Source organism: Hemiscyllium ocellatum, chromosome 8 (assembly GCF_020745735.1).
Source record: "Hemiscyllium ocellatum isolate sHemOce1 chromosome 8, sHemOce1.pat.X.cur, whole genome shotgun sequence".
NCBI classification, from domain to species: Eukaryota; Metazoa; Chordata; class Chondrichthyes; order Orectolobiformes; family Hemiscylliidae; genus Hemiscyllium; species Hemiscyllium ocellatum.
In genome coordinates this window covers 81,075,696-81,089,603 of record NC_083408.1, presented here as the reverse complement: position 1 = coordinate 81,089,603, position 13,908 = coordinate 81,075,696, and the positions used below count along the sequence as shown (strand labels likewise).

Genomic DNA, 13,908 nt, shown 5'->3' with positions numbered 1-13,908 from the left:
GCATGGAATTTTGTAGATGATGTTGGTTTTGTCCATGGGTTGCACTGGGTCTTTAAGTTTGTTGGTTTTTGTTTGAGAGTGTTGGTGGGTTTGTGTGCTACTAGGATGCCGAGGGGTCTTAGTAGTCTGGCTGTCATTTCTGAAACTTCTTTGATGTAGCCCTACACATGGATGAAAAAAAACACCATTTCGACTGGGACAACACATCTATCCTGGGACAGGCTAAGCAAAGACATGCCAGAGAATTCCTGGCACTCCAACCACAACGCCATAAACAAATACATAGATCTAGATGCCATCTATCAACCCCTCAGAAAACGAACAGGAAATGACATCACCACAAACCCCAGGAACCCCATCCAGGAGAAAGATATAAATAGAAAGCAGGAGACAACAGCTTCGCTTCACTTGGAGGTCGCCACTGATGATGTTACCTAGCCAAGTAATGAAACGTCTGGATATCAAACCTACAGCTCAGCGAGCAAACCTACACCCTAAACCTCAACCTGAGCTACAAACCTTCACAAACCTCGCAGGAAATGGTCCGTTTGGAATGCTGACAACTGAGGCCTGGAAAAATGTCTGGCCTGATCATAGCGTCCAGCTTGAGGTAATAGAAATTACAGCTTATGATCTTTTGAATGTGAAGGCTGGTGGGAATGTAAGTGATGCCAGGGAAACTTATTGTTATGGAAGGGCAGATGGGGGCAATGTTAGAAGCTTAGGAGATGGTTGGACACAGCTAAGGGTGCTATCAACAACATGGGAGTATCTCTACCTCTGGGCCAGAAGATCTGGGTTCAAGTCCCACCTGCTCCATACATGTGTCTGATCAGGTTGAAAAAAAATTGTAAGCTAGTTTCATGGAGTACTGCTGTGGCACAGTGACAATGTCCTGACATTGAGCTAGAAGTTTCAGATTCAAATACCACCTACCCCAGATATATGTAAAATTGTGTATGAACAGATTTTCTTTTTAAAAAGAAAGGGGTTGGGGATTTGTAATAAAGCCCTTGTAAATCATTGAAAGTCTTTTCTCCTTAGTTCAAGATATGGATATTGGTCTGTTAACAACCTTCCTGTTCTTTTATTATACACCCCTAATATTGAAGTATGGAATACCGTGTACCTATCCTGCAACTTTTTAATAACTAACATCTAGATACCCAATTCTGAGCTGCACACCTTTAAATTATAGCCTTTGTTTTGTAGTGTTTCTCCATGTTCTTTCTACTAAAATGCAATGCTTCACAACTTATGTGATTAGGGAATAAATAAAGCTGGGCATCATGAAGAAAAGCAGGCTCTTGCAAAGATATATTATGGTATTTTTATGTCCATTTCAGGGGACATGCAGAGAGGCAGTTTAACAACTCAGCTGGTACAGAAGTGTCAGCATAGATTGAACCTTCAACCTGCTGAAGTGCACACTAAATCTATGAGCTTCTCCTCACTCGAGGATGAACTGCTATCAATCATTGCAGTTCTCTTTCAGGTGACTCAGCAGGCCAATCATGGATCCATAGGTCTTTTGATTACCCTTTTGAAGGAATTTTTGAATGCTCCCATCAAGCCAATGTTTTTACTTGAGTGGTCATTCACCTTTCAGCTGCAGTTGTCAGGAAAAGTAATGAAGAAATAAAATAGAAAGTACCACTAAAAGCAATTTTGTAATTTGATAACTTTCTTTGTGGAGGTGCATTATAATAATCAAGTTACGCACCTTATGTTAATCTTCAGGTCGCTTAGTTGATCCAGATTTGAGCTAAATAGCTTAGATTGTGTAGTCGAGCTTGGATAATTATTTATGTGATGTATTGAAAATATCCTGCCTATGTTCCTGTAATACAGGCAGAGGAAACCAATGAAAGGAGAACTTCCTCGTCCTATGTCAGGAAGCTGTGCAGCTTGTCTGAATGGTATCATGTACATTTTCGGAGGATATGATGACCTAGGATATAGTAATGAAGTATGTCATGTTTTTCAAATGTTTTTATTCAATTTATCGTGTTTTAAGCCCAACTTTGCCAAATGTGTTATCTTTAATCAACAGCACAGCACCCACACAAAGTATCAATAAATAATGAAAATCAGGTTTAATTTTTCTTCTCGTTACTTTTAGGTTTGAAGATAATGTTGTAACCCCTAGCACTGATTTTTATTTGAGCTGTATTGTAGAATAGATTGTAAATTTGATATTACATAAACCTTCCTTTCTTCCCTTTGTCTCAATTTGTTGTCCGGTCCTTCTTCTTTTAAATGTGTTGAACCGTGCTCATATACTTTAACCAACCCTTGACAGAAAAGTAGTATTTGTCTAAATGTTCTTCATCTGTGAATCTGTTAACCAGGCTTCATAACTATGATCTAGATGTCCATATATACGTAGTTTCTATCAGTGACCCCCTGGGATACTGTTCAGCAGCAGGACCTCTTGTAAATTACTTTCATCCCCTGACCATCATTTCTGATACCAGTTGTAATGATTATGCTACTTTTACTGAAAATTTACTAATTCTGTTGTAAACCAGGGATCAACTCTCCAATGATTCCAATCTGTATTTGTCAGAATTGTATGAGATTGCTTATTTTACACAAAAATGTTTTAAAAGAATTAGTGCTGCAAAAAATGTTTACTAAGAATTTAATGAAATGTAACAAGGAGTTGTGAATTGATTTCTGTAAATTTGACAGTTATGGGACAGGCTTAGCCCATAATTCCCACTGTATGCAACGAAGATGGGAATTTAATTAATTTGGATCAAATGCATGCTGTAAAGTTATCTTTTAATTTAAAAAAAAGTTCTTGCTTATGATTGAGTTAAATCATAACTATTTAAGTGGGAGTCCAAAACGATCTAAGAATATGGTACAGTAATTTAAGACTGAGGTGAGGAGAGATTTATTCACCCAGAGAATGGTGAGCATATAGAATTCACTACCGCAACATAGTCTGGGCCAATATTTTGTGATTTGAAGGAGGAGTTGGATAACACTGGGACTAAGGGGATTGAAGAATACAGGAGAAAAGCAGGAATAGGGCATTGAGTTCAGGCTTGTTCATCATGAATGGCAGAGCATGCTTGAAGAACAAAGTGGTTTACTCCTGCTCCTATTTTCACTGTTTCTATTTGAAAAGTTAAAAATCACACAACACCAGGTTATAATCCAACAGGTTTAATTGGAAGCACTAGCTTTCAGAGCACCGCTCCTTCATCAGGTGGTTGTGAAGGAGCAGTACTGCGAAAGCTAGTGCTTCCAATTAAACCTGTTGGATTATAACCTGGTGTTGTGTGATTTTTTAACTTTGTACATCCCAGTCCAACACCGGCATCTCCAAATCATGTCTGTTTGAAAAGGCCATCATAATTTACACCATAACAAGTATCTGTCGCACCTCTAATAGTTAGGAGAGTTGTATATGACCTTTTTCATTTCCAAAACTGTTTTCAGTACCACATTCTACACAGGGTTCATTGAGAGTACCCTGAGCAGCTGCATCACTGCCTGGTTCAGGAATTACACCGTCTTAGATTGTAAGAACCTACAACGGATAGTGAGGACAGCCGAGAAGATCATCGTGGTCTCTCTTCCCTCCATTACAGATATTTACACCACACACTCCATCTGCAAGGCCAACAGCATTGTGGATGACCCCAACATCCTTAATTCAAATTCTTCTTCCTCCTGCCATGTGGCAGAAGATACCGGAGCATTCAGTCTCTCACGGCCAGACTGTGCAATAGTTTCTTCCCCCAAGCCATCAGAGTCCTTAACACTGTATGATCACACTCAATTCTATTTGCAATTTTCAGACAACTTTTTGAATTGCTGCTAAAATAATGTTTTATTAACGGACATTCATTGTTACATTGTAGTTTGTCCACCACTGTGCCTTTTGTCTGTCTTGCATGTTTTGCACTTTCTATGCACTTTATGCTACCCTGTATATGACTACTCTCACGTCATCTGTGTTCATATAGCACCCTGGTCCTGGAGGAACGCTGTCTTGTTTTTCTTGTACCAGCTGTATATGGTAAAATGACAAATAAGGCACTCTAAGATCATTTTTCTTATCTTTTCATAACTAAAAGTAACTAGTAAGTTTTCCACTGAGGACCACAGTTTTCCCTCCCCCATGATCAACAGTGCCCTCAACTGCATCCTCCATTTCCTGCACCTCTGCCCTCAAACAAACCCACCCCCCCAACCGCAACAAGGATGGAATTCCCGTGGTCCTCACTCCACCCCACTAATTTCCAAGTCCAACACATAATTCTCCACCACTTGCACTGTAATCCCACTACGAAACTGATATTTTCGCAGGGACCGTTCCCTCTGCGACTCCCTCGTTAGGTTCACACGCCCCAGTAAACCCTCTTCCACACCTGGCACCTTCCTCTGCAGCCAGAGGAGCTGCAAAACCTGCCCACGCACCTCCTCTCTCACCTCTGTCCAAGGCCCCAAGGAATAATTCCAAATCTGGCAGAGATTCACTTGCATTTCCTCTAATATGTTTTATTGCATCTTTGCTCCCGATATAGTCTTCTGTATGTTGGAGAGGTCAAGTGCAAACACAGGAACCAATTTAGGGAACATTTATGGTCCGTAATCTCCAATCAATCCCACCTTCTGGTTGCCAGCCATTTCAATACCCCCTCCAACTCATCTGACAACATGTCCATCTTGGACTCCACCACCATCAAAATAAGACCATACACAAACTGGAGGAAGAACACCTCATCTTCTGCCTCGGGAGTTTACAACCATACAGGCATAACATAGAATTCACCAGCTTCCAAATTTCTTCATCCTCCCACCTCATCCCAAGCCCAGCTGGCTTTCTCCATCCCAGCCCCTAACCTGACCCAACCTGTCTATCTTCCTTCCCATCTATTCGCTCCACCCTTACCACTGACCAATCCATCTACCTCATTCCTGCAACCACCCATCGCCAAACTACCCATCATTACCCCAGTCCCACCCACCTCCCTCTATTTATTTCTCAGCTCATTTCCCCAACCCCAATCCTGATGAAAGGTTCCAACCTGTAACATTGACTCCCCTTTTCCTTTGATGCTGCTTGACCTGCTGGCTTTTTCCAGCTCCACTCTGACTCTCCAGTTTTCACTTTCTCTACTATTTCTCACCAACCAGCTAGGCAGTTGATCTGTTCAAAGTTTTCTCTCTGTAATTCTGAATATCCCATAGTTAACCAGCTTGCCCATCTTGGAATTACACTGAAGTGATTCTATGTTGTCACAGAGAAAGAAAATGAGTGTTTTGATGAATAATTTGTTAAAATGTTCTTTTGTAAAAAGATATGAGAGTTAAATTACTCCTTTCTATTTGGAATAACATTTACTACTACAATTACACGATCATTAATTTTTAAAAATATTTTAAACAGCTGTATTGTGTTAATTTGCAAGTGAAAGATGAAATATTTACTTGGAAGAAACTCAATAATTACCAAGGAAATCCTCCTACTCCAAGAGACAAACTTTCATGCTGGGTATATAAAGACAAGTGAGTTACTAAACTTTGTATTGCATAACAATGTTCCAATCTTTCTGGTTAAGGTTACCTTTTAGAAATCACAGTATGGAATTTTATAGTCCTAAATGGCCCAAATTTTATGTGAATAAATGTTTGAAAAATAAATATTGGTCAGAGCATTGAGAAAACCTCTGCATCTCGGGCACCTGTGCCCTCCCCCCCCTCCCCCCACGCCAGGTATGGTTGGCACGAGAAAACGGCCTGCCTGTGTTGATTCTGAGCCAGAAGCCGAGAATTCCTGAACCCGACCCATTGAAAGGGAGGCCGTGACATACGTAGCATTAACTCAGAGGCTCTGTGGTTAGCGCCAGGGACCCGGGTTCGATTCCAGCCTCAGGCGTCTGTCTGGGTGGAGTTTGTGCATTCTCCCCGTGTCTGCGTGGGTTTCCTCCAGGTGCTTCGGTTTCCTCCCACAGTCCCAAAATGTGCAGGTTAGGGTGGGTTGGCCATGCTAAATTGTTCTATAGTGTCCGGGGATGTGCAGGTTAGGGTTATATAGCTTCGGGTGGATTGGCCCTGGTAGGTTGTCCCATAGTGTCCAGGGATGTGCAGGTTCGAGTGGATTGGCCATGCTAAATTGTCCAATAGTGCCCAGGGATGTGCAGGTTAGGTGCATTAGTCAGGGGTAAATGTCGAGTAATGGGGATTGGGTCTGGGTGGGATACTCTTTGAAGGGTCGGTGTGGACTTGTTGGGCTGAAGGGCCTGTTTCCACACTGTAGGGGTTCTAAGATTCTAAGACGGTTTGGATGGACCCTCAGTGTAATGTCACAACAATAGGCACCATCTTCAACGTTTGTGTAAAGATTTGTAGCTCGGGTGCCAGTTGACGTGGCTGTGGGTATGTTTGCTGAGCTGGGAAGTTGATTTGCAGATGTTTCATCGCAGGACAGCCAGAGAATCTCTAGAAGCATGGCACTCAGCCACAGACTCCATCAGCAAGCACATTGACCTAGACCCAATATACGGGCCACTTCAACAAACAACTGGAACCGGCAACAAGAGGCAGCAGAAACAGAACCAAATAAATTCCAGAAGACACAATATAGCAGCACTTCACAGGAGGCTCCAAAGCACTGAAGATGTCACCTAGACAGCGGACAAAATGTCTGCAAATCACCTTCCCAACTCAGCGAACATACTCACAATCACAAGACATCCTCAGTACTGCAAAAAACGGCAGTCAAGTTTGTGTTAATTTATGTCTCTGGAATGAAATGAGACTTGAACCCACCTTTAATTGGACAAAGGTGCTACTGAATTACAGGTGACAGGGCAAAGGACAGCTAATTTTGTATCAGAATTTTATCGGCTGAACAACTGTTATACCTTTTTGTTCCTCCAGCTATTAAAGTTGCTGAACTAATTTTTATAATGTTCATTTTGAACTTTTCACTAATTAACCAGGGAGTTTTTAGTCACTTTCAGAAACGTATAAAGTTATTTGTAGCTTGAATGGAACTTCATAGTATTGTAATAATGAGCTACTATTGTAAATTAAAATGAGCAATTGTTGTTGTATTAAAAAAAACTAATTTCTGACAGGTTGATTTTTTTTGGCGGCTATGGATGCAAGAAAATCAGTGAATTAAATGATTCATTTGACGTGAATGAAGCATCCTGGGTAAGATACTGTCCTTTTTAATTACAACTTCATCTATCTGGTTTTTCATATCCATTTCTGCACCATTTATTACCCTATAGAAATTCTGTGACTGGTGATACTGTTTTACTCACATGTTTAGCTGAAAATGTCTTACATGTGATACAGGTAAATGTACTTAAGATATACATTTTCTTAAACATCTGTGACCATTTTGATGCAAAGCCTTCAAGTCTTTTTACAAAAACATTTGGATTTATTCAATGTAGCACATCTTCATGCAGGTTGATTGCATCCAGTTTATTGCCCAGCAGTTGTAAGTGGTACTTTGACTTCATCAAAGTGTCCAGGGATAGCATGTGATGAAGCTATCATCCAATCTAATGTACAGCACAACTTATCTTGTTGCTGCTGAGTGCTAATAAGGAGTGGACTAAAGCAATGCAGGACTTGGGTCTGGCACCACATGCTGAGCTGCAGCTGTTTGAAACTTTTTTACCAGACTCCAATATAAATCCTTTTCACAGTGTTATAACTACATCATTTCTAACTCATTCTCAGACACTCTAAGTAATGCTACTGCTTCCCTTTTAATTCTCTTTTCTACAATAACACTTTTTTTTAACTGCGTAAGATTTGTACCTAGGTACGATGGCACCATTAAATGCCAGCCATTGTGAAAACTTTTCACTATACTCCTGTACTGCTGTATTGGAGTACAAGTGACAATAAAGAATATTCTGTTCTATTGTATTACTGTTTATTTGTTGTCATTGTGTTTAAAAATTTGAAACCTCCCCACAGCATTTATTTACAGCATGGTGTGAATGACTTGAGAGGGGAAGCTAGCACTTGAGACCCAGTTTAGAAATAAGGGCTTCCCAGACTGAGGTAAAGAGGATTGTTAAATAACATTGCTAATCAAGGGAAGATTTTTTCCTTGGAGAGCTTTGGACTTGGGTCATTGAGTATATTCAAAGTGGAATGAGACAGAGTGTTGACCTGTAAGGGAGTCCAGAGAAGTCCAAACAAGTTCAGAGAACCGTGGATGACCAGAGGTATTCAAAATATGATGAGAAAGATAAAAAAGGCTTTTAGCAGGTATAAGGGGAACAAATCAGCAGAGGCATTAGTGGAGTACAGAAAGTGGAGGGTGGAGTTAGTAAACAACTAGGAAAGCAAAGAGGAGATATGAGAAAGTTCTGGCTAGTAAAAGTAGGGAAAATCCCAAGGTACTATAAGTTTATTAATGGGAAGAGGATAACCAGGGCAAGAGTATGTCCCTTTAGGGACCAAGGGAGCAGGCTGTGGGTGGATCTAAAGGACACTGGTAGAATGTTGAAGTAGTACTTCATATCCATCCTCACCCAAGAGAATGAGGATGAAGCTATGGAACCTAGTGGAAGAGACTAAAGGGTGGTTGAGCAAATTGTGTAGGAAAGGACAAGATAATCCAGGTATTGGCAGGCTAAAAAGTGAACACATCTCTAGGTCTAGATGAATTGTATCCTTCACTGCTGTGGGAGGCAAGGGAGGAGATTGTAGGCACTGACCTAAATTTTTAATTCCTCTCTAACCAGAGAGGTTGTGCCAGAGGACTGGAGAACTTCTAATGTGGTTCTGATTTAAAAAGGTTGTGGAGAGAGGCCAGAGAACTACAGACCAAATGAGTCTCACGTCAGTCGTAGAGTAACTATTGGAAAAAATTCTAAATGAGAGCATCTGTCTCCATTTGGAAAGACAAGGCTTGATCAGTAAGAGTCAGCGTGGTTTCGTCAATAGGAAGTCATGACTAACAAATTTTATTGAATTTTTTGAAGAGCTGACCAGATCTGTAGAAGAGGATAGTGCAGTTGATGTAGTTTGTAGGAATTTCATTAAAGCCTTTCACAAGATGCCACTTAGGAGGCTCATCAAGAAGGCAAATGCACATAGGATAAAGGGTAATTTGATAGTGAATTCAAAATTGGCTCATCTGTTGGAGAAAGAGGGTGATGACAGAAGATTTTAGTGACAGGAAGCCAGTAGCATACCATGAGGATCTGTGCTGGGTCCCCTATTATTCATTTTTATATAATTGACATAGATGACTGTGTGTGGGAGGTTGGATAAGTAAATTTGTGGATGACGTAAAGATTGATAGGGTGGTTAACAGTGAGGTTGACTGTCTTGGGCTACAACAAGATAAAAACGGCATTGTCAAATAGGCAGATAAGTTGCATAAGAAATTCAACCCTGAAAAGTTGATACACTTCGGAGTATTTTGAAAAGGAAGTATTCAGGAATGGTATGACACTAGGAAGTTCTGTAGAATAAAGATATTTTGGAGTGTTTGTCCATAAACATTTGAAGATAGAAGGGAATGTTAGTAGGGTGGCGAAAAAGGCACATGGGACTCTTGCCTTTACCAATCAAGGCATAGATTACAAAGGCAGGGAAGTCATGTTGGAGTTGTGTAGAACTTTGCTGAGATCAGAGCTATGAGTAGTGTGCAGTTTTGGTCACCATTTTACAGGAAGAATGTGGTTAAACTTGAAGGGCTGCTCAGGAGATTCACCAGGATGCTGCCTGGGATGGAAACTTTAAGTTATGAGGATATGTTGGATGGACTTGGGAAGTTTTTGTTGGATTAGAAGAGACTAAGGGGTGATCTGATTTGAGGTTTACAAGGGGCATAGACAGACTGGAGAGCACTTGGCATGTAATAACATTCAAGGCTTTAGGCCAAGTGGTGCTAAATGGGATTAGGTGGAAGGTCAGGTGTTTCTCACATTTCAGTGCAGACTCGATGGACCGAAGGACCTCTTCAGTACTGTGTGATTCTGAGTCCAAGGTAATGAGGGCAAGGAGGAAAGTGGAGTTAATGCCAGAATCAATTCAGCCATGATCTTGAATGGAGGAGGAGTTTTTAGAAAATTATCTAATGAATGTTCAGATTTTGCAAACTGCTGATCTTGCTTTGAAAAGCTTCTCATTGCTATTAGCCATTGTTGCTCAATGCATAATGTATTGTGGCTATAACATTGTTGCCATTGCCATATCTGTGTTCTACTGGACAATATTGTTATAAGTACATGGAAAATGCCTGAATCAGAACCAAGTGTGTCTTAAACAGTTCACAATCTGTGCTACATTTCCGCCAAACATTATTTGACAGAATCATTTGCAAGTTATTTGTGATCTGAATAGATTCTACAATGTACTTGAAAGATAATAATTGAACTGGTTATCATTGCTGACTTAAAACTCCAGGTTTTTTGAATATTTTGTTTATGGATTGTAATTCATCTGAATTGGTTCTTGTTGCCATTCCATCTTCCTGTCTAGCCTATTTTTATGCTGTACGAAACAAAACTTTTCTTTAGATCACCAGTTCCTTCTACTGTCCAAAACTTGTTATTGGTATTAGATGTGTCCATAAGAGTTTTATTTCTTGTGTCATTTCAACATTGATAGTTGTTAGTATAATATAGTGAATTTATCCCCTTTAATATTAGACTGATTCACTTTACACAGCAAGGTGTTTCCAATTAAATTGATCAGCATACAGTGACAAGAGACCGCTACTGCACATGAAAAGGAAGAAATTTCCTTCCTAATGAACTTCAGTCAACAGAGGATAAAACCTCCGAAGCTAGTTCCTGTTACTTGTAGTCTGCGAAGAGAATTTGCCTGTTAATGGGTTAGTAGGGCATATTTTGCTATATGGTGCAAAGAATTCTCTTTGGTGTAGGTACAACCCATCTCTACAATTTGCAGAAATTCTGGAATTCCCCTCCCTAACTGCATCATGGGGGTATCTCCACCAAATAGACTGCCGTAGGTTCAAGACAGCTCACCATCACCTTACCAAGGGCGATTACTTAGAGCTAATAAATGCTGTCCAGTCAGCAAAGCCCACAAGTTATGATCTAAATCAACAAAAAGAATAAGTGCTTCATAAACTGCAAATGAGAGAGTGCGGGAAACTCAGCTTCATAAAACAGCATGAGAGGGAGCAGGTACAGCAACTGCAGAAACACTGCAAGATTGTGTTCAGGGATAGTACCTCCTGAAACAGTATATGCGGCAGTAGACAGCTCACAGCTAGCTGAGTCTGGGGTTCTGTCTATCTGTCAATTTGAGATTATAAAAGAAAGCTGATGTTGCAGGGATGAGGGATTGGTATGTCAGTATTTTGTTTAGTTGTCTTCCAAAACAATGATAACTTATTTGTAATTGTAAGATTTTACTTAGTGTTGGTAATTTTTAAAAAATTAGATTACTTATAGTGTGGAAACAGGCCCTTCGGCCCAACAAGTCCACACCGACCCGCCACCCACCCAGACCCATTCCCCTACATTTATCCCTTCACCTAACACCACGGGAAATTTAGCATGGCCGATTCACCTAACCTTCGCATTTTTTTTGGACTGTGGGAGGAAACCAGAGCACCCAGAGGAAACCCACGCAGACACAGGGAGAATGTGCAAACTCCACACAGTCAGTCGCCCAAGGCCGGAATTGAACCTGGGTCTCTGGCACTGTAAGGCAATAGTGCTAACCACTGTGCCACCGTGTCACCCTGTAATAAAACTATTGAATGTGTAAGGGTCATTAATTTTAAATTAACACAAAATAAAGACATCAACGGGGTGAAATACTGCAGCAGCAGCAGCAGAATGTGGAGGCCTCTGAATGCAGCTATCCCCATCCAGGATAAACATCTGCCATGTCTGGCTGCAAGAACTTTGGCTTAGAGGTTATGAGCTGGAGGCTGAGCTACAGACACTGAAAGGTCATGGAGGGAGAAAATTACTTGGATGTTTTGTTCCAGAAGGGAGTCACACCCCTTAGTCTTTTGATTTGGTCAGTAATCGCGGACAGGAAGTCTCTGACTTCAAATGGGGCAGTTTAGAGGAATAAAATAGTGGGAGTGCAGGAGCCTTAGCCCTTGCAATTGTCCAACAGACTTAAGGTTCTTGCTCTCTGTATGGATGAAAGCAGGGGTGGCAGGGTAAATTAGCAAACTGTCCATGGCACCATGGTACAGGAAGTCATTCAAATAGGAGCAGTGATTAGAAACATAAATGGTCGTATGGAACTACATATTCAGAGGAATACATGTTATACACTAGAATATAAATATTTCTGAAGAGTTTGAATCCATTGGTTTTAGTGAGAGCTTAATTTAAACACATTCTTAAAACTCAGCATTAATTGCTGGTCCCCTATACTAGTACAATGAATTCTCACCCAGTCAGCCTTTAATCTATATATCCATCATGTTCCCTCATTCCTTTAGGTTTCAGGCATCCCGTTGGACCTTATAACAATTGGCATAGGTTTCTTCCTGATGAGGGCTTTTGCCTGAAACGTCGATTTTCCTGCTTCTCGGATGCTGCCTGACCTGCTGTGTTTTTCCTGCACCACTCTAATCTTGACTCTGATCTCCAGCATCTGCAGTCCTCACTTTCGCCTATAGGTTTCTGCAGCTGAGTGTGAATGTCCAGTTGGTTATGCTGCCTGCCCGAAGCCAAGATATGAGATATCTGTTCAGGCTGGAGAGGAACTTATACTGGAAGGTAGAGGAACCAGTGTTTGTAGTCTGTTTAGAGATTAAAAGACATGGGTAGAACTGGGAAAAAAAAAGATTTTTCTGAGAGTGTGAGAGTAATAGTGATTTACATATAGAACATTGAATGGTCCATTTACAGACATGCTTATAATGCTATTCACAAAATAATTTTGGATGAAGACCTGAAATTTATAACAATGTTTGATATCTTTGTCATATTTGATTTAGAGGTTTTTTTTCTTTCAGGAAGAAGAGATGTTCTGGGGGTGGAATTATGACATCCATGTCTTTGACCCCAACTTAAACATCTGGTACCAGCCAACAACTAGAGTAAGTTGAAATTTGTAGGATGACCACTTTGTTATCCCAGATTTTATGCTGCATGATCGATAAGTAAACTCAAATTTTAAAATGATTGTAAAAGCTATGGTTAAGTATGTATTACCTTGCTTTACAGTTGTAATATTGATCTTCTAAGTTGTGTACAGTTGTAAAAGTGCATGCATGAAGGGGTCCTTTATATCCACTTTATCCTTTTTGCATGATGAGCCACATTTCAATATTTTGTTCATTCATTCTTACTCAGTCAAGGGAGTGCTGAATGAAGATTGGAAAGATGTGCTTTAGCACAAAATTAACCAAAATAAAAAGCAATGTCAAAGGAATAAATAGTTGCTTTTTGCAAAAGAAATTAATAAAAATGATAATGAATAAAACCAAGTCACAGAGCTATTGATAAAATTGTCTTTGTCTTTTTGCTTAACAAGCAGAGCCAGGAAGACAGACTAGCTCTCCCCAGGTTTGTCAATTTTCACAATTGAGTAATTGGAGAAGCGTGAAAGCAGCAAAACAAGTTTTCTCCATCCACCCTGCCTGAACTTCTATCTGCTCCCATAAGACGCATCCTGTTGTTATTCTTACATTTGGCAATTGTCATTTAGTGGGCCAGTGACTGTACAGGAAAGTGAGAGAGAGAAAGAGTGCAGCCAGAGATGAAGGAGAATGCAACTTGGCTGTGAAAGTAAAGAGACCTTGGAGTGCAGGTTCATAGTTCCTTGACAGTTGAGTTGCAGGGAAATAGGATAATGAAGAAGGCATTTGGTATGCTTTCCTTTATTGGTCAGGTCATGTTGCGGCTGTACAGGACATTGGTTAGGCCACTTTTGGAATATTGTGTGCAATTCTGGTCT

The 13,908-nt window shown here is 40.4% G+C and overlaps 1 protein-coding gene across 2 annotated transcripts in view; it reads left to right on the top strand.

The window, feature by feature from the left end:
* Nucleotides 1-13,908, top strand: part of LOC132818350 (kelch domain-containing protein 1) — an 89,588-nt gene that overhangs the window by 38,051 nt on the left and 37,629 nt on the right. For both annotated transcript variants that reach the window (XM_060829293.1, XM_060829292.1), the window contains exons 3-6: nt 1,852-1,969; nt 5,411-5,529; nt 7,104-7,182; nt 12,965-13,048. In XM_060829293.1, coding sequence (XP_060685276.1) covers nt 1,852-1,969; nt 5,411-5,529; nt 7,104-7,182; nt 12,965-13,048 — 400 coding nt within the window. The remainder of the gene's footprint in view (nt 1-1,851; nt 1,970-5,410; nt 5,530-7,103; nt 7,183-12,964; nt 13,049-13,908) is intronic.